At 43.1% G+C, this 20,220-nt stretch overlaps 2 protein-coding genes and 1 long non-coding RNA gene across 3 annotated transcripts in view; 1 reads left to right on the top strand and 2 right to left on the bottom strand.

Moving 5' to 3' along the window:
- asic2 (acid-sensing (proton-gated) ion channel 2) overlaps window positions 1–20,220 on the top strand; it is a 483,037-nt gene that overhangs the window by 360,765 nt on the left and 102,052 nt on the right. The gene's annotated exons all lie outside the window — the stretch shown is intronic.
- On the bottom strand, window positions 7,537–8,331 carry LOC139343767 (uncharacterized). Its single transcript, XR_011603110.1, has 3 exons — window positions 8,229–8,331; window positions 7,890–8,137; window positions 7,537–7,807 (listed from the first exon to the last, which is right to left on the bottom strand). It is a non-coding gene; the product is annotated as an uncharacterized lncRNA (long non-coding RNA).
- On the bottom strand, window positions 8,602–12,140 carry LOC139343733 (protein HEG-like). The gene is made up of 10 exons (XM_070981514.1): window positions 12,053–12,140; window positions 11,799–11,897; window positions 11,604–11,713; window positions 11,456–11,514; window positions 11,212–11,351; window positions 10,987–11,121; window positions 10,235–10,277; window positions 10,012–10,049; window positions 9,828–9,915; window positions 8,602–9,138 (listed from the first exon to the last, which is right to left on the bottom strand). Exons 1-10 carry the CDS (start codon window positions 12,138–12,140, stop codon window positions 8,781–8,783), a joined length of 1,158 nt encoding a protein of 385 aa, XP_070837615.1. The 3' UTR covers window positions 8,602–8,780.

Genomic DNA, 20,220 nt, shown 5'->3' with positions numbered 1-20,220 from the left:
ATTTCTGTCCTTTCAAAGATCTGCAGGGATTTCTCTTTCAAAAAAATTGTTAGCTCTGCAACTCAAATGATAATAAGGCCACAAACTGGGTCTCCTGTTTAGAGCTGCATATTCTATTTTCTCATTCATTTTGGCCTGAATCCACTCTCACATCTTGTTTTGGCTAATTGGATCCGATAGGCTGCCTCTGATAGAGTCCCCCTCCCCCTCCCTGAGCCTGGCAGGACTGAGCTGAGGTTATGGTAGTCCACCTCCAGCTCAGGAGTGGCTGCTCGCTCTTTGTCTGCCTGCATGTAGCTCATGCAGCAGACACACAGCATCTTAATGGTGGGGTTACCCCCCTGAACACACACCCACCAAACCCTCCACCTCACCCCTGCATTCACATGATAATTGTGGGTGTTTCCAGTCTGTCTTTGTGCCTGGTTCCCCCCTCCTTGTCCAGACTGCCAAGGACTTCAGGATACAAAGAAGTGAACTGCACACACAGGCCTGAGCGTGCAGACACACAAGATTTCTGCTCAATTGAGGCGAACTCAAAGGCAATCCACGTGTTATTCTTCAATATGATGCCAAAGCAAAGGGGCAACAAGAAAGTCAGGGTCCAAAACTGATCCGGTAGCAGCTTTGTGGGCAATCTGACAGTTTTATTTATTTCTCATATGTAACGGTTACACGTCTATAGCTAAAGAAAATGTGTAGAAATTAAATGTTTTTAATCGTGAATAATTTTTCTTGATTTTCATATTAATGATTACCAGCTGGAGATTTCACTGGTCATTTATACTGCAGACTATGACAATAAATACATAGATTTTCTTATTATTTTCCTTTCTTTGTGTCATTTTCACATTATTTGAAATGTTCATTAATATATATTGCTCATGTAAAATAAGCTTATTATGAAAAAAGTCCTGACTTGTTACAGCGGTGCTCTCTGGATGCCAGCTGGACGGAGCGAGTATCCAAACATCCCCATTAATTACAACAGAGGTCGTTACGGGTCTTCAGCCAAATTGATTCAGAGGCATCTGCTAACCTCCTCCTCTGGGGAGCAGGAGAGTCCACGGTGAGGGGTGGAGCAGGAGGTCCAAGCTGGCGCCTGACCCCACAAATTGGTCACAAACTGGGTCTGTGCGTGTCCTCCAGGGGGACCGCATGGACAGAACTGACTTCAGATATAAGGATAATAATGGACTCTCTGTGAGCCATTGTTTTGACCTGAGTGCAGATGTGTTGTGCTACAAAACGTTGCTGCATCACAGAATGATGAAGCCATGTATTTACGTCCTATTAAAAGCACAGCAGAGCCAGACATGGCCCGTAGCGAAATATGTCTGCCTCATTAACTTTGTTTCATGACCGTCCTTTTGACTTCTCGTCTCTTATTCATCCTGCAAACAAAACAAAGCAGCAATGGCTGAAATACGCTGACTTTATGCTAAAAACAATTCATTTTCTCATGAAGGAACAAAAGCCAGCTGGTGCACCAAAAATACAGGCGCTGTCCAACATTAATGCTTACAGGACTGATAAAAAAAACTAAATTAAATATCAGCATGCAGGTTAGTTCATTTTGGTTTAAAGAGACTTGACTCTAGCAGATTACAGACAGCAACACGAACAACGTGGAAAGTCACTGAAGTGACCAGATATGAGTCCGGTATGAAGGGAGGAGCCGGTCATGAATATTAGCAGCCTGAGCCAAAACTGAAGATTCTAGGTCCAAACAGAAGAAGCCAAGAATCCTGAGATTAACAGGAAATGGGCGAGTTAAAGGTGTATTCAAGCATAGACTCAGATTCAGGTTCCACTGAAGAGAAAAGGGGCTGTTGTGTATCCTGATGGAGGTGATTGGAGAATGAGACACAAGTAAGCAGATGGATGTGACAGGTAGGAAAGTCAAAGGGTGGAGGATGACAATGAACAGAGGGACAATAAAAATAACTGAGGCTGCTGATGTGACCAGACATGTAGAAACACTCATGTTCACCCCATGTTTGTGGATTTTTATGGGTCCGATCGACCTGAAAGCAGGGAGGATTAAGAGAGAGAGGAGAAGGTATCACCTCTCTGCATGATATTAACTGCAATCATATTTACTGTTCTCCCTTTCATGTGATCGTTGCTGTTTGCTTAATGTCCTCTTAGACTAATGTCCACCTGGCGCCACGACTTTCTCACCATTCTCTCAGCCTCCAAGAGGCATCGATATGATTGTCTGTCTGGCCTTCACTGCATTATCTGCTGGCACTCAGACTCCTCCAAGGCCTCCGACTGCTCCCCCCCCCCACAGTCTGAGATAATGACGGGAGATAGGAGGATAACAAATCAGGTTGTAGCCAATCAGGTTACAGATCCACTCTGATAGAGGGAAGTGAGGGATCACAAACAAGCTTGAAGAGTTCAGATTTCTGGGAACATTTAGTTTGTTCCTTCGTTTAAATCAGGTAATCCCACCAAGCAAGGATGGGGCCATATAGGTGGCATGACCCCCATTACGGAATCTGATTGGCCAACCTTGGTGTCACCCCCTGCCAGAGTGAGAAGGTGATAAGCAGCTGGCTTGTCAGCATCAGAACCTCTATATGAAGGAATTTAATACGTCTTGTTGGAAAGTCAGTCACTACAAACAGATTCAAAACTACTACAGATACAAAATGACTACACAAAAACGACCAAAAAAAATGCAAAATTACCAAAAAGATGCAAAAATGACTACAAAGAGACACAAAAATTATCACAGAAATGCAATAATAGTCACAAGATACAAAACCGATTACAAAGAGACACAAAATGACCACAAAAGATGCAAAAACGACCAGGAGATGCAATGATGATGATAAAGACATCCAAAGATGACCTCAAAGAGATGAAAATGACAACAAAAAGACACGAAAACGACCACAATGAGGTGTAAAATGACCACAAAAATACAACTAGCATGAGACACAAAATGACCACAGACACAAAGCAACAACAAAGAGACACAAACCTCACACTCTGCCAAAGGCTGTAAGTCTGCAATCACAAATAGCAGCTATTCACTGATACTTCATATGAGGATAATTTAAGTTTCGTATTTGGCATTCATTTGGTTCAATGAACAAACAACTGAACTATTGCTAAAGTCACCACGAACACATTTATTCTCCTCCTCTCTAATAAAATCCTCTTCAAATGTTCAGTCACTGACTTCCTTTATTTATATATGAAGGTTTTACGTCTAAACAGTTGAATAAACAGTTTTTTGGCAAATGTAAACTGGAAAGCAAAGTTTCACTGACTTTCCCCTTCATTATGTAGAACTCTATCAAGCAGCTCTGAGGCTGACGAGGACTGTGGAGGTTTTTTTTCTTGGCAGGTGTTATTTAAGCTCTATAAGGCTGCTGGGAAATGTTTCATAATGCTATGTGGCTGCTGCAGAGCGGCATCAGCAGAAGTGAATTACAGCCTTCTGTGTGAAGACGGGAGGGAGCGAAAGCTGAGGAGGAGGAGGAGGAAGGCGTATTTCCACTCATTCACAGCAGTAAAGTGGCCGAGCAGGTGGCTTCGGCTTCCTTTGTGGGCCTTTTGGCAGGAATTTATTAGATTGTTTTGTTGGCGATGGTTGATTGTAAACCTAAGTGTTTGCAAACTATCGTCTCCATCTGCTGCAGTTAATAAGCCTCTGAGCTTCGCCTCAGACTGCTTCATATGCTGCAGTCTGTCTGCTGTTTGGTCGTGATGTCCCAGAACTAAGCAGCACGCCGGTGGAATATTCTCAAACAGGATTTCTGTTACGTTTATCAACTTGCAAATAAACTGTCGTCATTAAATTTCATGCCATGAGTAGTTGTTAACTCAGGTGCTCCCAGGGAGGATTAGACAGATTTACTGATCATAAGCAGCTCATTCATCTTTAAGAGTAATTTCAGAATATACTGTATCTCCAAATCCCCAGCATGTCAACAAGAAAAACTGCTCCAGATGCCTCCTGGATGAATTCTTTTGGAGGTTTTCCTGGTAGGAGACCCCAGAGACCATCAAAATATACCAACTGTGACTTTTTCCCACTGTGTTGCTGCCCAAAAGTTGTATAAAATTTAGGTATTTTACTTTTAATTTTGAATTTTGAGGTTCCCGTCTGGGGTTGTGGTCTTCAGTGGACACTTTCTGTATTACCATGAGAGCCGGAATTAGCAGGTCATTGAGGAGCTGATTGAACACTCACCATAAGTGTGTGTGATCTGCACCTCCTCCGATCCCGAGCCTCTCAGGGAGGAGGTAGTTCCTCAAGTCCGTGGTCCAGCTCGCTTGTCTCAGCAGTTCGATGCTTATTGGATTGCGTGGCCAGTCCCACAGCTCCGGCAGGTCAAATGACGGGGATGTGTGTAGCTCACGGCTGCTAAGTGGTCCATCGATCAGTCAGCTGAGCCTGTGGGCTGATGGGATGTGCTGCAGCACACCAGGTAACGGGGAAAATGCAATGCATTCCTGCACAGACTGGAACCGCCGCCTTGGCTGACAGAGAGGGGAGTTCATTACAAATGAAAAAATCAAGTTGACAGAGTAGCTCAAGTTAATGGGGAATTCTGTTTATATATTTGATGTCTAAGGACTTTGGAAATGCTGCTTTGTTTTTACCACCAGGTTCATGTTACACACTAACTTTTAAGAGAGTGTCAGGCTTACAAATTTTGCCTGTATCGCACTGAGGAACAATAAAGGTAGAAAAGGTTTTCAAAATATATTCCTATTTTGTACACCAAAGCCAAAATGCACACACCTCCATCACCCTACGACATGAAATGAGATGGGTCCAGTGGCCTAATCCAACATGTTCAGCTGCTCCATGTCACAATGTTTGATTGAACATGAGTGAGCGTCAGTCCATCTGTCCCAATACTTTTGACCAAATGCATCAATATCCAGAAGAAGAAAGAAAAAGCCAGAAGAACGTCACAGCAGCTGCAGGCTTCAAGCCAAACTGAGACAACAAGAAATCTTTGAAGGCACAAAGTGATTTATTCAAATACCATAAACGGAAATGTGATGATCTTCATCACAACGCCTCAGCTTCACCACTTTAATTCATGCAGAGGAGTGAAAAAGCTCACACGCTGCAGCTTGAGCCAGATTCTCTGAATGTACTTAAGTCAAACACCATGTCCTCTCTCTCTGTGACTCTTTAATTTGTGTTATTTCACTCACAGACAGACGAGTATTAAATTCCAGCCACTGATTTGAGCTACAGATCAGGATGAAACACAGTGAACACACACATTTACTCTGTACATGCAAACACAAATGAACACACCACATGTGTGTTTGATTTGTACCCCTGTATGCCAGTCACAGTGTGCTCCAGTGACCCAGTGCCCAAGATTAAGGCCTGGCAAAGCCAGATTTAGCCTCCCAGTAAACCAAATCCCAACTTTTAAGAGCCTGTAAGGAGCAGCCTCCTGGAGTCTAATGCCACAGCAGCGCACCGGCAAGTTTTACACAAACACCAACTTAAAACTTCCAAGGCCTTCAAACACTTCATCACTCAGCGTGACAAAGTGCTGCAGAGCAGGCAGGGAGGTGCAGTATTTCTGTGTAAAATGCAACATCAACCCCACCTCTAAGAATAATCTCATTAACACTGTGATTCATGTGGCCGTTCATGTAGGCCCAAAATCCTTCTGCTGCTGCTGTGATCTGCAGAATGAACTGCACCAGTGCCATTATTCAGTTTGAATGAGAGCGTGGTGTTTGCTAAAGCAATACAGCAAATGAATGTTGAACTCTGCGATGATTTCCAGACACACTGAATTCAAGAAGAGTCACAGGACAGATTGACTGAAATGAAAAGGGGCCTTGTGGACTTCGAGTTATGCTTGTATTTATGTTTATATTCAGTGTTACTCACTCAAACAGCACGTCCTTAAGGTCTCACTAATCTGCTGTTATGTATTTCAATCCTCATTAAACATTTAAAAAGCTCATTTAAGACTGAAGTACTTCAAATTCACCACTGTGGTCATCCATGTCATCTGGCTTGCAGTCTTCTTCTCTGCATTTGCAGGTGTATCTCGGCAGGTCAGCGCCACCTGTTGGTCAGTGTAATAGTGTGACACCATTGGTGGGGCTGTGCACTGTGAAACCTCGTCCTTGTGTGCCTGTCCAGTCGAAGAAATCAGCTCCATAGCTCAGCTAGAGGTTAAAAACTCCACAGGAGACCTTTAATCCTCAGCACTGACTTTACTTCCTTCCTGTTTGGGGTCCCAAAGACCCCACTAATATACATTGTTCCCTTTGCCACAAACTGGGCTCATTCACTAAAGGTGACAAAATACAAAAATGACCATAAGTGTCCTACAGGCTATACAGGAACTAATACTTTCATTTTTTTTTTTTATTTCAAAGTCATTCACAGACAAAAACATGTTCAGTCTGTTATCCCACATGGTGATATTAGTCATGTTTGAGGTAAATTAGACGCCAGGCAGGTCAAACTGTCTGTCAGACATTACAAAAAAACTCAAAATCATCTTTAAGTTCATTTTGTGGAAGAATCAGCGACCTGTCGAAGGTTGATCCAAACAAATAGGGGGCGGCGTCTCACCAGCGTAGCCGCTAACTGCTGCTAGCTGCACCCTTTGCTGTAGCTATCTAATGCTATAGCTACTAGCTGCCATTAGCTCGTGAGCTCAGTTAGCAGTGGGCAACAAATGGGCTAGCATGCTAACTTCAGGAGCTATCTCTAGTGTTAGTGCATTTGTTGAATGTTTTAAACCAAAGTTCTGGCCATATCTCCCATGTTAAAGACAACCTGAAACTAACCGGTTGAGTAGATGAGCTCTCTCGAATCCTTATTTTTACTGCAGCTTCAGGGCGCTTTTTCTCTGGCAGCTCTGTTTGGCAGCCATATTAGTCCAGCAGAACTGTCTGTGGAGCATCAGTGGTCACCTTTAACTCTTCAGATATCCTACTCTAAAAAGACGATGATTAGTGACACAAAGTGGATGTAAAAGACTCACACATGCAAAAAAGTCTGAATCATGGGGCAATAAAGCTGTTGAAGTACTTATGTAGCGCAGTTATACTGATAGACCCACCAATGATGAGAAACAAGAACAGTGTGTAAATTAATTTATTTCCATTGCACTCACATGCACACACACACACTCTGCCCAAAGATCCATTATTTAGAAAACCTTTACACACTTATAAAATAGTGCACTGTCTCAGAGATTAAGGATACATATATATGTAAGAGCTTTCAAAAGAAATGCATTCAATAGGCAATTGGCACATCCAGAGGCAGGCTTTATCACCAGCTCTGCATGTTTCATATTTGTCAAACAGACCATTAAAGAGGCACATTCTGCAAGTGCAGCTTCAACACACAAAGAGTACTCAGCTACAATACAAATCCCTTTTGAAAAACCTCAAACCAGGGATCCAGCCCCTTTGGTCATTCAAGATTAATTAATTTATATATTTTTTTAAATAATCACACCCATAAGAAAAATATTTCGCTGTCCCTGAAAACCCACACTCAATTTTGATTTGAGAGGAAAACTGGTGGTAAACTTCACACTTCAGTGCAATTAGCAATGTAAGACGCTTCATTTTAAAGACTACAATGATTTCTTTAAAGCACAAAAAAGTCAAACATACTTACAAAAACAGGAGGATAATTATACTGAGCAATGGTGACATCTACTGGTTATAATTAGCACCATTTAGTTCTTCGCAAAGAACAGACATGATGCACACAACCTCACTTTAAACAAATTGCTCAAATGTTTTTGCTCGTATGAATGAATCTCTTTGGTTTCTGTTTGTCTTTGTGATTTAATCCATGCAAGTTCAAACGTGTTGAAATAACCTGGTCCTGCTCAGGAAATGTGCCTGTAGACCAAATGGGTAACTTCTTTTTGATCCCATGTCCCTCCTTCCTGCATGGCTTCCATCCCCCGGTGGCCCGATGCTTTCAGTTTGACTTCTCATCTCCTAAGTAGTACGGGTTCTCGTGGCCTTGAACCAGGTAGGAGTAGCGGGATGTATTTTTACCTTTGGAGGTCCTCATTCCCTCCGTGCTGAGATCATATGATCCCGTCTGAAATGTCAGTGGAAGCAGTGTATTAGTGTCTCTCAGATGTGGGGACTTCACACATAAACACCCACAAAAGGCAAGCACACACACAAACACACACACACACACACACACACACACACACACACACACACACACACACACACACACACACACACACACACACACACACACACACACACACACACAAGTAACCACAGTCACCAATGTGTACTGAAAATTAATCATAGTCACTCCTAAACTAGCATTGGCTGATCTTCTTCCAACTGTCAAACACTCGATTTAACATGAAGATGAAAGCAGACGGCTTTCCACAACAATCCAGCTTCCCATCACCCGAAAACACTGTCACCACGATTCTCATGTGGCCGGCCTACACAATCAGAAGGGGAATCGAGGAAAATCAAAAGCTAAAAGCAAAGCCATGCTTTACCTTTTTCCATCCTTTCTGCTTCAGATGAAACCCCTAAAGCAACACACTGGGAGTCAGGCAAAGCAGGAGCATGGGGGGGGCTACATGCTAGCATGACTGGGTTCAACATACTGGTGGGCATTGGATTGAAAACATGTCATTAAGGCATTTAATCTGTGATCTGAAATCACACTAGATGGTCATCTGCACGGTGAGCACGGATTTGTTGATTTGCTGGTTGAAGTGTCAAGATTTTTCACCTGCGAATGGTCACATACACGCTTACTGGGTGGGTTTAAGGTTAATCAGCAGATGCGATCTGGATGCAAGATGGCGGGGCAACATTGAACAAACTGATTTAGTGGACGGTCGACACGACGCATGACTGAGTCTGAGGATTAGTGGGAAGTAATTTAGGCGACAGAGACGACGGGAGAACATGTGGTAACTCACTGCGCTGTTGGTTTGTTGCGTTCTGTCCCCCAGGACATCGGTGTAGGCCGCTTCTCTCATCTCCATCGAACGAGTTGAATTCCATTTAGTGGTGGCACGGGAGATGGGGTTGACACCAGCGGGCCAGGACTCACCTATGGAGTATGGACTGCTGCTGTCGTCTGGCTTTCTCTTGGAGTATCTCCTCCTGATGTACAGACAACAGGGATACAACATTTTTCTATTTTCCTTTTCAAATCCAACAATGAATTGATCTTACAAAGAAGTTCTGCGCTTGTACCCAAAGTCTGATATAGCTCATTCCTCTGGATCATAGAGCTCCATTGATCTCCCAAAACTATTCAAAACTGAAATGAAACCCAGTGAAAAATGTTTTCATGTGTATATTTCTTTGATTTTGGACAACGCAGCTAAGCTAGCATCATCAGATTATTATTCACTATGAACTGCCACAGAAAGAACAGAGATGCTGGAAAGTACTGAAAAACACATTCACACATTGTCGGTTTTGGCCTTTTCATGGAATTTGATGACAAATATTAAGAAAAATACTGAATACCGCCAGCCTCATCCTTTAACGCCCTGAAGAATTCATTTGGTTGAAAATTGAGCTTTTTAGACATTCAGGCTACAAATACACATTGAAATATAGGCATTAAGATACTGAAACAACACTTCAAAAATCACTTTTCAATGAAAATTTTACTTAAATTTTACATCTTCTGACCTGCAAACAGCCAGAGTGATATTTACCGGGCTAATGTGGCTCAAATGCAAACATGCATTTCTTCCAGAGAGCTGCTGTATGAGTTGGATTTATACAGAATGACTCAAAGCAAGTCAGTGTTAATGTTGGTAAAGTTGTGAGGACCTTACCAGCCATGGTAACTGATCACAGCCAGGACCAGGATGAGAAGAATTCCTCCCAGTACACAGGAGACGACCACCACTGCCAGCAGAGACGCTGTAAACACACACAGAAACATATTTAGACCTTCATGGGTCAGCACATCACTGCTGCAGCATCGTTTTTTGCCTTTGAAATACTGCTGTTACTCACAATCGTTACAGTTGAAGCCACCATATCCAAATTTACACCTGCAGGACAAAACAGAGCAGTTAAACATGATGGAATTAAGATTTCAGGGCTGTCCTGTCGCATGTTAATGGAGTTTAACTCTGAATCCACACGGGGGAGCCAACTTCACATCATGTGCACCACACACGCAACACCCCACATACAAACCTGAGCCTGTTAACAAAATTAAAATGTGTGCACTCACGACTTGCACTTGTCTCCATCTGGCTCCTGTCCACTTGGACACCCTGCAAAGGGAAACAATCATTTAAACACACAGTGTTTTTCACAGAGACTGAAATAAGAATAAGAGGCTACAGTTTCAGACTCCATCACGGTGGATGGAGACTTACGGTTCGCCTGGTTGCACATGTCATGAAAACATGAGCACAATGAGAGCCTCTTCATACGGAGGCTCCATGATGACCATTACAAACCAGCACATAAGTGCACATTATGTTACAAAGGAACGGTATGCAGCACTTATTTATCAGCTCTTCTTATAGCTGATCTCCTTGGTCACGACTCTCCAGAGAGAGAGAAAGTTGTGATTCCTCCACGTGTTTCCAGGGAAACAACCCCGTTAAAAAGAAATAAATTACAGAGATAAATGAAGTCGGTGCCAAGGGTCGGCACGGAGAAAAGGCCACAGCTCTTGACCTCGTCTCTGAGTCTCGCTCCCTGTTGCTTCTCCCCCTCGTTCTCACACACCAAGTTTTTCACTGAGGATAAGGAGGTTTTGTTAAAGCTCTCTCAACTGTAGATCAGCTGGGAAAACTTGGGTCATCAGCTCTTTTGCTCCATACATGAGACTTTAGTGGTTTATAGTGTTATGGCAGCAGGACTTTTCCAAGATTACACATTTTTGACTGTAAAAGACATAACATTGACACCTGGAGTGTGGTCTGCTCTGCTTCTTGGTAAAGGAGGTAAAGATTGTTAAACAGTCGTACTTACCGCGGCAGATGGTGTTTGAGTACATGGTGGGGATGTAGCCAGTTTTGCAGGAACAACGAGCCCGGCCATTTTCATGAGTACATTTTGCAGAGATGGAGTCACAAGGTAATGGCTCCACATCACACAGGTTTTCAGCTAAGACAGAGAGGATATAAAACTGGAATATGAGAAAAACTTGAGAATATGAGAAAAAAGACAAAATTAAAAGCCAAAAGCAGAACTTACGTGTAAAACTAGCACCAGACAACACTCCACCTGTGTCAGAGGACTTGTTTATAGCCGTTTCAATTAAGTCTTTAACATCATCTTCACTGGTATTGGTGTTTTCAAAGATGTTGTTTACGGTTGCTCTCACACTTCCTTCTCTAGAGAATTATACAAAAGCACCAAATAGTTACAAAGAAAGAAAAATCTAACTTTTGTGACATGTGGGATATTTTTCTGCAGCAGAGAAAGAGAAAACACTCACTCAAGTCGGACAACCTCAGACCTCTGGTACCCAGGCACATCTTTGAGAGCTTCATAGAGCTATGACACAGAATAATCATGGAGTTTAATGTCTTAGAGAGGAGCATTTATTTTAACGTTTCAATGTGCTTTGTGAGCTCACAACCCACCGCTGCTGAGATTTCATGTGCCGTTTTCCGAAATATTTCTGAGGTCCTGTCACTCATCTCCACTTTAAACTCCCGGTTGGTGAAATGAAGCTCACCTGGGAACACTTGAGCTGAGTGAAGAAGACGAGAGGAGAAAATAAGGCAAAAGTCTGACCAACACCAACCTGTTGTAACTGTTTCATCTTATGTTCTTACCAGGTACACAGTGGCCATCCTGCAGGAAGGTACCAGAGCGACACTGGCAAACGCCTTCAAGACAAATGCTGTCAGCTGGGCACGGGACAGCAGGACACTCTGATGACAGATGGAAGAAAAATGAAAGACACAAAACAATTACCACTAGCAGTGTGGGTCTTTGTGTGAGCAGGATTTAATTCCAACCAATAATTTCTACAATGACAATTTCATGGGCAACCGCACACTCCAACACTTTGGAGAAAGGTACGAACCTATGAACGGGATGGTGACGATGGTGGGTGGCGCTGTTGTAACAGGTGGGTTGGTAGTGGTGGTTTCTGCAACGTGGCAAAGGAACATCAAAACACAGATAAAAATCAATCAAAGGACATTTAAACAGAGAACACAGCCATCATCAGTGTCCAACAGTGTCACTATGATTATATGCATGCTGCACATTTTCGTGCTAAAGTTGCAAGAGTCAAAATGATCAATCTGTAATTATGCCAATGAAAATCTATACATTTGCTGCATATTAACGACCAGCAAGGCTTTCATATTGTCTGCAGCGTTTTCCACTTATTGACCTATTGTTGTCAAATGTATCACTGTGTAGTATTTTAATAACTGGTACAATTTAAAAAAAACACTTTCTTCATTTATTTCTAGCATCTATTTTTCAAAATCAACCACCAGAAAGGACTGCATTCACAAGCATCTCACCTGCCTGTGAGAATAATGTGAATCTGAAGATAAAGTAAAAATTGGGATTATTGATCATTTATTTTTTGGCCTGTGCAACCTGCAAACTGGTCAAATAACCCAGTGCAGCTTTAACTTACAGTCCTCACTGAATTCCCTCTCACCTGGGTGTGTGGTCGGTGTACTTGTAGTTGTGTCGGTGGTTGGTTGTGTGGTCGGTGTACTTGGAGGAGGTGTGGCAGTTGTGGTACTGGGTGAAGGTGATGGAGAGTCAGTTGAGCTGCTGGTGGTGACTGTGGTTGTAGGAGTGGTTGATGGTTTCATAGTTGTAGATTCTGTAGTTGCAGTTGATACTGAGGTTGTGAACTGCTCTGTGGTGGACGGTGGTGAGGGTGTAAAAGTGCTGGTTGTGCTGTCGCTGCTTGAACCTGAGGTTGAAGTTACAGTCGTGTCAGAAACTGGACCAGTGGTTGGTGTCTCAGTGCTCGTTCCTCCATCACTGGTGACACTATGTGTGGTGGCTGCTGTTGTCACTCCTACAGTCAAAAGAAAAGCAGACAAATAATCAGCTCATCACCTTTTCTTTCCTGGCCACATCTCATTAAGGTGTAAAAATATTTTAAACGCAAGATGCGATTGACCAGAAACATAAGCATTTCAAATGTTCTGACTCTGGTGTTCCCCTGTGGTGTTATCAGATAAGACATGCGAGAGAGCAATAAAGACCAGACAAATGTCCAGATACATGTGCTGACAGCAACACATGACTGCACCAGTGTTCATTGCCAGCGTTTTCCAAAAACAAAAACGTAGGTCATCAGCATAAATGTGAAAAAGTGAAATGTGATTTTTTTGGCCACTTGTCAGCAGCATAAGATATAAACACAATCAAGCGACATGCACATTCATTCGAAGTAGATTTCGATTGATTTCAACTTGGAATTTAGTGAGGTAAGTGGGAATATCAGTAGCAAGGACTCAAAGCAGCAGTGTGGCTCAGTACAGCCTCAGAGGGCATGACTGTAGACTTGTGAAGATGTCACAAATCTGCATTCAGAGACCTGAAGAACGTCCACACTTGTAAAATTACCCAGTGTAGCTTTGAGTCCTCACTGAATTCCCTCTCACCTGCATGTTGCATATTATTTTTGAAGAACAAACATCAACACACATCATGCTGTTAGTCCTACCTTCTGGGGTGGTTGTTGAGGGACTAGGGGTGGTGGTATCTAAAGTGGAGGCTACAGTGCTACTGCCTGGGGAGGTGTTTGTAGGGAGAGAGCTGGAGGTGGAGATGGAGGTAGGAGAGGGGGGTGTGGGTTCAGTTGTGAGTGTTGTAACTGCAGTGATGGTGGAGGACGCTGTGCTGGTGGACACAGTCTCAGGCGAGGTGTTAGTAGATGCTGTTAGTGTAGATGTAGTCAGGACAGGTGGACTTGTACTTGCTGGACTGCTGCTGGTGTAAGCGGTCGATGTATTTTCAGTTTCATCTGTGGTTGTCTGTGCGGTCGATGTACTTGTAGTTGTGTCGGTGGTTGGGTGTGTGGTCGGTGTACTTGGAGGAGGTGTGGCAGTTGTGGTACTGGGTGAAGGTGATGGAGAGTCAGTTGAGCTGCTGGTGGTGACTGTGGTTGTAGGAGTGGTTGATGGTTTCATAGTTGTAGATTCTGTAGTTGCAGTTGATACTGAGGTTGTGAACTGTTCTGTGGTGGATGCTGGTGAGGGTGTAAAAGTGCTGGTTGTGCTGTCGCTGCTTGAACCTGAGGTTGAAGTTACAGTCGTGTCAGAAACTGGACCAGTGGTTGGTGTCTCAGTGCTCGTTCCTCCATCACTGGTGACACTATGTGTGGTGGCTGCTGTTGTCACTCCTACAGTCAAAAGAAAAGCAGACAAATAATCAGCTCATCACCTTTCCTTTCCTGGCCACATCTCATTAAGGTGTAAAAATATTTTAAATGCAAGATGCGATTGACCAGAAACAGAAGCATTTCAAATGTTCTGACTCTGGTGTTCCCCCGTGGTGTTATCAGATAAGACATGCAAGAGAGTAATAAAGACGAGACAAATGTCCAGATACATGTGCTGACAGCAACACAAGACTGCACCAGTGTTCATTGCCAGCGTCTCATTTTTCCAAAAACAAAAACGTAGGTCATCAGCATAAATGTGAAAAAGTAAAATGTGATTTTTTTGGCCACTTGTCAGCAGCATAAGATATAAACACAATTAAGCGACATGCACATTCATTCGAAGTAGATTTCGATTGAATGCGACTTGGAATTTAGAGAGGTAAGTGGAAATATCAGAAGCAAGGACTCGAAGCAGCACTGTGCCTCAGTACAGCCTCAGAGGGCATGACTGTAGACTTGTGAAGATGTCAAAAATCTGCATTCAGAGACCTGAAGAACATGCACACTTGTAAAATTACCCAGTGCAGCTTTGAGTCCTCACTGAATTCCCTCCCACCTGCATGTTGCATATTATTTTTGAAGAACAAACATCAACACACATCATGCTGTTATTCGTACCTCCTGAGGTGGTTGTTGAGGGACTAGGGCTGGTGGTATCTAAAGTGGAGGCTACAGTGCTACTGCCTGGGGAGGTGTTTGTAGGGAGAGAGCTGGAGGTGGAGATGGAGGTAGGAGAGGGGGGTGTGGGTTCAGTTGTGAGTGTTGTAACTGCAGTGATGGTGGAGGATGCTGTGCTGGTGGACACAGTCTCAGGCGAGGTGTTAGTAGATGCTGTTAGTGTAGATGTAATCACGACAGGTGGACTTGTACTTGCTGGACTGCTGCTGGTGTAAGCGGTCGATGTATTTTCAGTTTCATCTGTGGTTGTCTGTGCGGTCGATGTACTTGTAGTTGTGTCGGTGGTTGGGTCTGTGGTCGGTGTACTTGGAGGAGGTGTGGCAGTTGTGGTACTGGATGAAGGTGATGGAGAGTCAGTTGAGCTGCTGGTGGTGACTGTGGTTGTAGGAGTGGTTGATGGTTTCATAGTTGTAGATTCTGTAGTTGCAGTTGATGCTGAGGTTGTGAACTGCTCTGTGGTGGATGGTGGTGAGGGTGTAAAACTGCTGGTTGTGCTGTCGCTGCTTGAACCTGAGGTTGAAGTTACAGTCGTGTCAGAAACTGGACCAGTGGTTGGTGTCTCAGTGCTCGTTCCTCCATCACTGGTGGTGGCTGTGGTGGCTTCTGTTGTCACTCCTACAGTCAAAAGAAAAGCAGACAAATAATCAGCTCATCACCTTTTCTTTCGTGGCCACATTTCATTAAGGTGTTAAGAGAGTTTAAATTTATGATGTAAATGACCAGAAACAGACGCATTTGAAATTTTCTGGCTGGTGATTTTAGTGACCTGACACGTGTGCACACTTGTAAAATGCTTTGAGTCACTGAATTCCCTCTCACCTGCATGTTGCTGTATGCTATTTCAGAGCAAACATCAACACTCATCATGCTGTCAGTCCTACCTCCTGAGGTGGTTGTTGAGGGACTAGGGGTGGTGGTATCTAAAGTGGGGGCTACGGTGCTACTGCCTGGGGAGGTTGCCGCCAGGAGAGAGCTGGAGGTGGAGATGGAGGTAGGAGAGGAGGGTGTGGGTCCAGTTGTTAGCATTGTGATTGTGGTGGAGGATGAGGGTGTGGTGGTGGTCTCAGGTGAGGTGTTAGTAGATGTTGTTAGTGTAGTTGTAGTTACTACAGCTGTAGAGGTTTCTTGAGTTACTGTACTTGTACTTGTTGGGCTGCTGTTGGTTTATATGATTGTTGTACTTGTAGAAAGAGTTGGAGCAGGTGTGGTGGTTGCACCACTGGTTGGAGCTGACGGGGAGCCATTTGGGCTGCTGGTGGTGTCCGCAGTAACGGGGCTGCTGACTGCTCCTGTAGTTGTTCTGGACTCTGTGATTGTCTCTACATGGGTGGTGGATGGTTTCATAGTTGTAGAGTCTGCTGGGCCATTTTCTGTAGTTGTTGTTGTTACTGAAGCTGGGATGTGCTCTGTGGTGGACGGGGGTGAAGTTGGAGACGCAGTTGGAGGAGCAGTGAGCACATCTCAGCAGATCAGAATGACCACAAATGAAGGCTGTTCACAACACAGAGATGTGCCCAACACAAGAGCCGCTAACTTCATTTGAGCATCTCAGAGGAAAGAACTGCCTCCTGTTCGCTCAGCGTGCTGTTGTGACGCCTGTTTCCATTTATCCCACATTGCTCCCACTTTTGGCTTTGAGTTTATGGGGGGACAGAGGAAGCCAGAGGGCAGCTTGAGGAGTGGTACAAACTGCAGGAAGGCTTCGATAATGGCTTAGCCTGTTTACCTCAGCTCCTCATCTGCATGCATTGAATCATTACATTCAAAGCCCCTTTTCAGCAGCCAGAGAGCACATATACTCCTTACAGTTTTCCCCTGTAAGTCATCTCAAAAGCATCAGGAAGTGGTGAGAAAACCAGGACTAATATCAGATCCTGAGGGTGATTTGATTATTTTCTGTGTACAAGGCACTGTGTGACCTAATGTCTTTGTCACTTGGTAACCACGACCCACTTGGAGTTGGTTGAAAAACCACAGACTGCACACACCCTGTGACAGCAGGCTTCTCTGGATACGATGTACCTGATATGCACACACACTCACCTTAAAAAGCATGTATCATGGGAGTGGACAAAGACATTAAGCAATCAACAATGTTCAATGAGGAAGTGACAAAAGGTGGGAAAGATGTTTATAGTCTCACATGATGTTTTTAATGGTCAGAGCTAGATCCATGTGTGGAGCAGCATAGTGTGAGATCATTGCTGTAAAACACACGCATCAATTTGTGACGGGCTCGTCCACATTAAGTCTCAAAGGCAATCTTAACGGATGACTGGAGATTTATGAAAAACCTCTTACATCAGATCTAGTCAACCCTGTCTTGATCAGCACTGTTACATTATCTGTGTTACATTTCAGCAGAATATCCACTTCAAGGACTTGTGTGTGTTTCCATGTATAACTGAGTTGGAGGTTAAACATTTCTCTGTGCACCTCATTCCTGCATACCTGACATTCTTTTAAAATCTCAAGGGCCAAAGTTTTATCTGCTCGTATCAAAAATAATCACATTTTTCAGACTCCTGTTGCTTTATAGAAACTGGGCAGTTTCAGTTTACACTCCACCCTGCAGATCAGTCTGGTGTGTGTGTTGCTTCACTACATTAGTAGTGGCAGTGGAGGTCCTAAAAATTTTCATCAACACACAATCAGCCAAATATCCAAGAGGCTGCAAATGTTAGCATGGTTGGCTAACTAGCTCACTACCTACAGCAATAGCATTAAGGCACTCAACATGTATTTCATGGGGTTACAGGCTACTTTGAGACATCCACTGTTTGTGGATATGTGAGGCGTCTCATGAGGCTATGCCTGTTATGGGGGTTACCTGCTTATCCTGTGCTTTGATTGTCTAAAAAGTTAGTTAATCAATCAAGTCTGATTGAGAAGTGAAGAGACAGAGCGAACGGACCAGACTGGGAGAAACTGACTGAACCAAAGGTATGTCAAGCACCAGCATTTGGACAAACTAAGCGTGATAAACAACATAGATCCAAACTTGATTACAGAGCCAGATGCATGAACTCCACTCACATACCCGAACATTATAAGCTATCCCCTTTTTGAACTGAGTACACTTTGTATGACTTTGAAAGCTACAAATCCCGAGAGACTCATGAATGGTTTTGCAGTGGCTGGCTGCAACATCTGTGTATTCACAAGGCGGTCAAACTGCAGAGCGCGGAGCACAGTCATTCTCACAAAGGGAAGGTGGCCCTGAGTCTCAGGTTGGATTTACTGAGAGTCAAATGATTTGTATAATCAGATTCTTCGTAAGTAACTGACTGAATAGAAAGTATTTGTTATCATTATTGTACTGTGTGCCGCTGTTGCCATAACTACATATTTAACATCAACATGGTGCAACGTCTGTTTCTTGCATACAGGCCTGCACATCACTACTTACCTGCAATGAGGGATGTTGTCTGCCAGATCGACCCACCACACACATCAGATGTGCAGCTAGCTGATTTTATATCGAGCACCATCATCGGGTCAGAATTTTGATTTGTTGTATAATGTTTATGACCAAATACCTGCAGAACTATTCACCATTATCATGATCACAATCTGGCAGGACTAGCACAGTAATTTACTTTGTATGAACTCATTTTATTGGTTATTCTGTTAATCAAGCTTCTCAACTCGATAAGATTGATAATCTTATCAAACTGCATGAAAGGTTTTCAGTGTTGCTCACCCAACTGTCAGAAGTTGCAACCCTGATTTGTTAACCTACATCGAGCACCGTCATCGGGTCAGAATTTTAATTTGTTGAGTATTGTTCAAGACCAAATACCTGCAGAACTAATGGTAAACTCAACAATCTCAGCTGTACTTTTGTTGAGTGCTAATTAACAAATATTAGCCTGCTAACACACCAAGATGATAAACATACCCGCTAAATAGCACTGTCATTTGCTACATGTTAGCATGCTGATGTTAGTCTTTAGCTCAAAGCACCACTAAGCCTTAGTACAGCCTCAAAAAGCCATGGCTGTAGATTCATGTTTTAGCTTGCTAGTGAACTATCTACCAAACAGTAAGTTACTTAATGTCTCCTTGCGCCACTGAATGGCTTCACCGAGACGTTAAAAGGTCAACTGACGTGTGGCACTGCATCTGCACTTTCATTACCTATTCACCATTATTATTATCATTATCTGGACATTGCAACACGATCTGGCAGGACTAGCACAGTAAATGACTTTGCGTGAACACATTTTATTGGTTTTACTGTTAATCAAGCTTATCACCTCAATAAGCTTGATGATCTAATCAAACTGCAATAAAAGTGTTCAGCATTTACAGACTCATAAAAACCAACTGATACAAAAATTAGTTTATTAGTTACTGTTTTCTCAATAACCGATCTCAATAACGGCAGACACATGTACACACGTTTCCATTACTGTTGCGAACATTACATTTACATTCATTTCCAGAAGACGTACCTTAAACCCAACCCTAATCTTAACCCCCTCGTCTTCATCCTAAAATGTAATGATATGCATTATATGGACTTATGTTTTGTCCCCATAAGGCAGGTAGGATGATGAGTCCCCACAATGTAACTGTGTGTGAACACATTTATGTCCCTACAACATGAGCGATACACAGCCATTCATGTACAGAACAAAAATAAAAAGCAGAATCTCACCCATCTGATTGTCAGAAGTTGCAACCCTGATTTGTTAACCTATGAGTGTTACACTGGGCCTTGACATAAGAGCATTATTACAGATTGAACATTAGATGTCTTTTTACGCCTGTAAAGCTATGAATCTGTAAACTACTGTCATCCTAATCAATCACCACCTGCTGCTCCAGCTAAGTCCATTACAAGTAGAGCACACAGTGAAATAAAGGCTTTTATGGTATTACACAATCATTCTTCACACAGTGTCACCTGGAAAACAATGGAAAACAAAATATGAAAGGTTTTTTTGGGTGACATTTTTTGATGACATTTCCAAAGCTATCTAGATTGTTGTGATACGAAATGTTGATATGAGATTAGCTTTGATGTCAAGTACACAAAGTCCACATGACTGAGCTGACCTTGTAATGAGGGTTTTTAACATGTGGCTGCCATGTACAAAGATTATTGTCTGATTATGTAAAGATGTTGAAGCTGAGACCTTGAA

Source organism: Chaetodon trifascialis, chromosome 15, assembly GCF_039877785.1.
Source record: "Chaetodon trifascialis isolate fChaTrf1 chromosome 15, fChaTrf1.hap1, whole genome shotgun sequence".
In the NCBI taxonomy this organism is placed as follows: domain Eukaryota; kingdom Metazoa; phylum Chordata; class Actinopteri; order Chaetodontiformes; family Chaetodontidae; genus Chaetodon; species Chaetodon trifascialis.
Note: the sequence above shows the minus strand (reverse complement) of the source record. Positions and strands in the feature narration are given on the sequence as shown.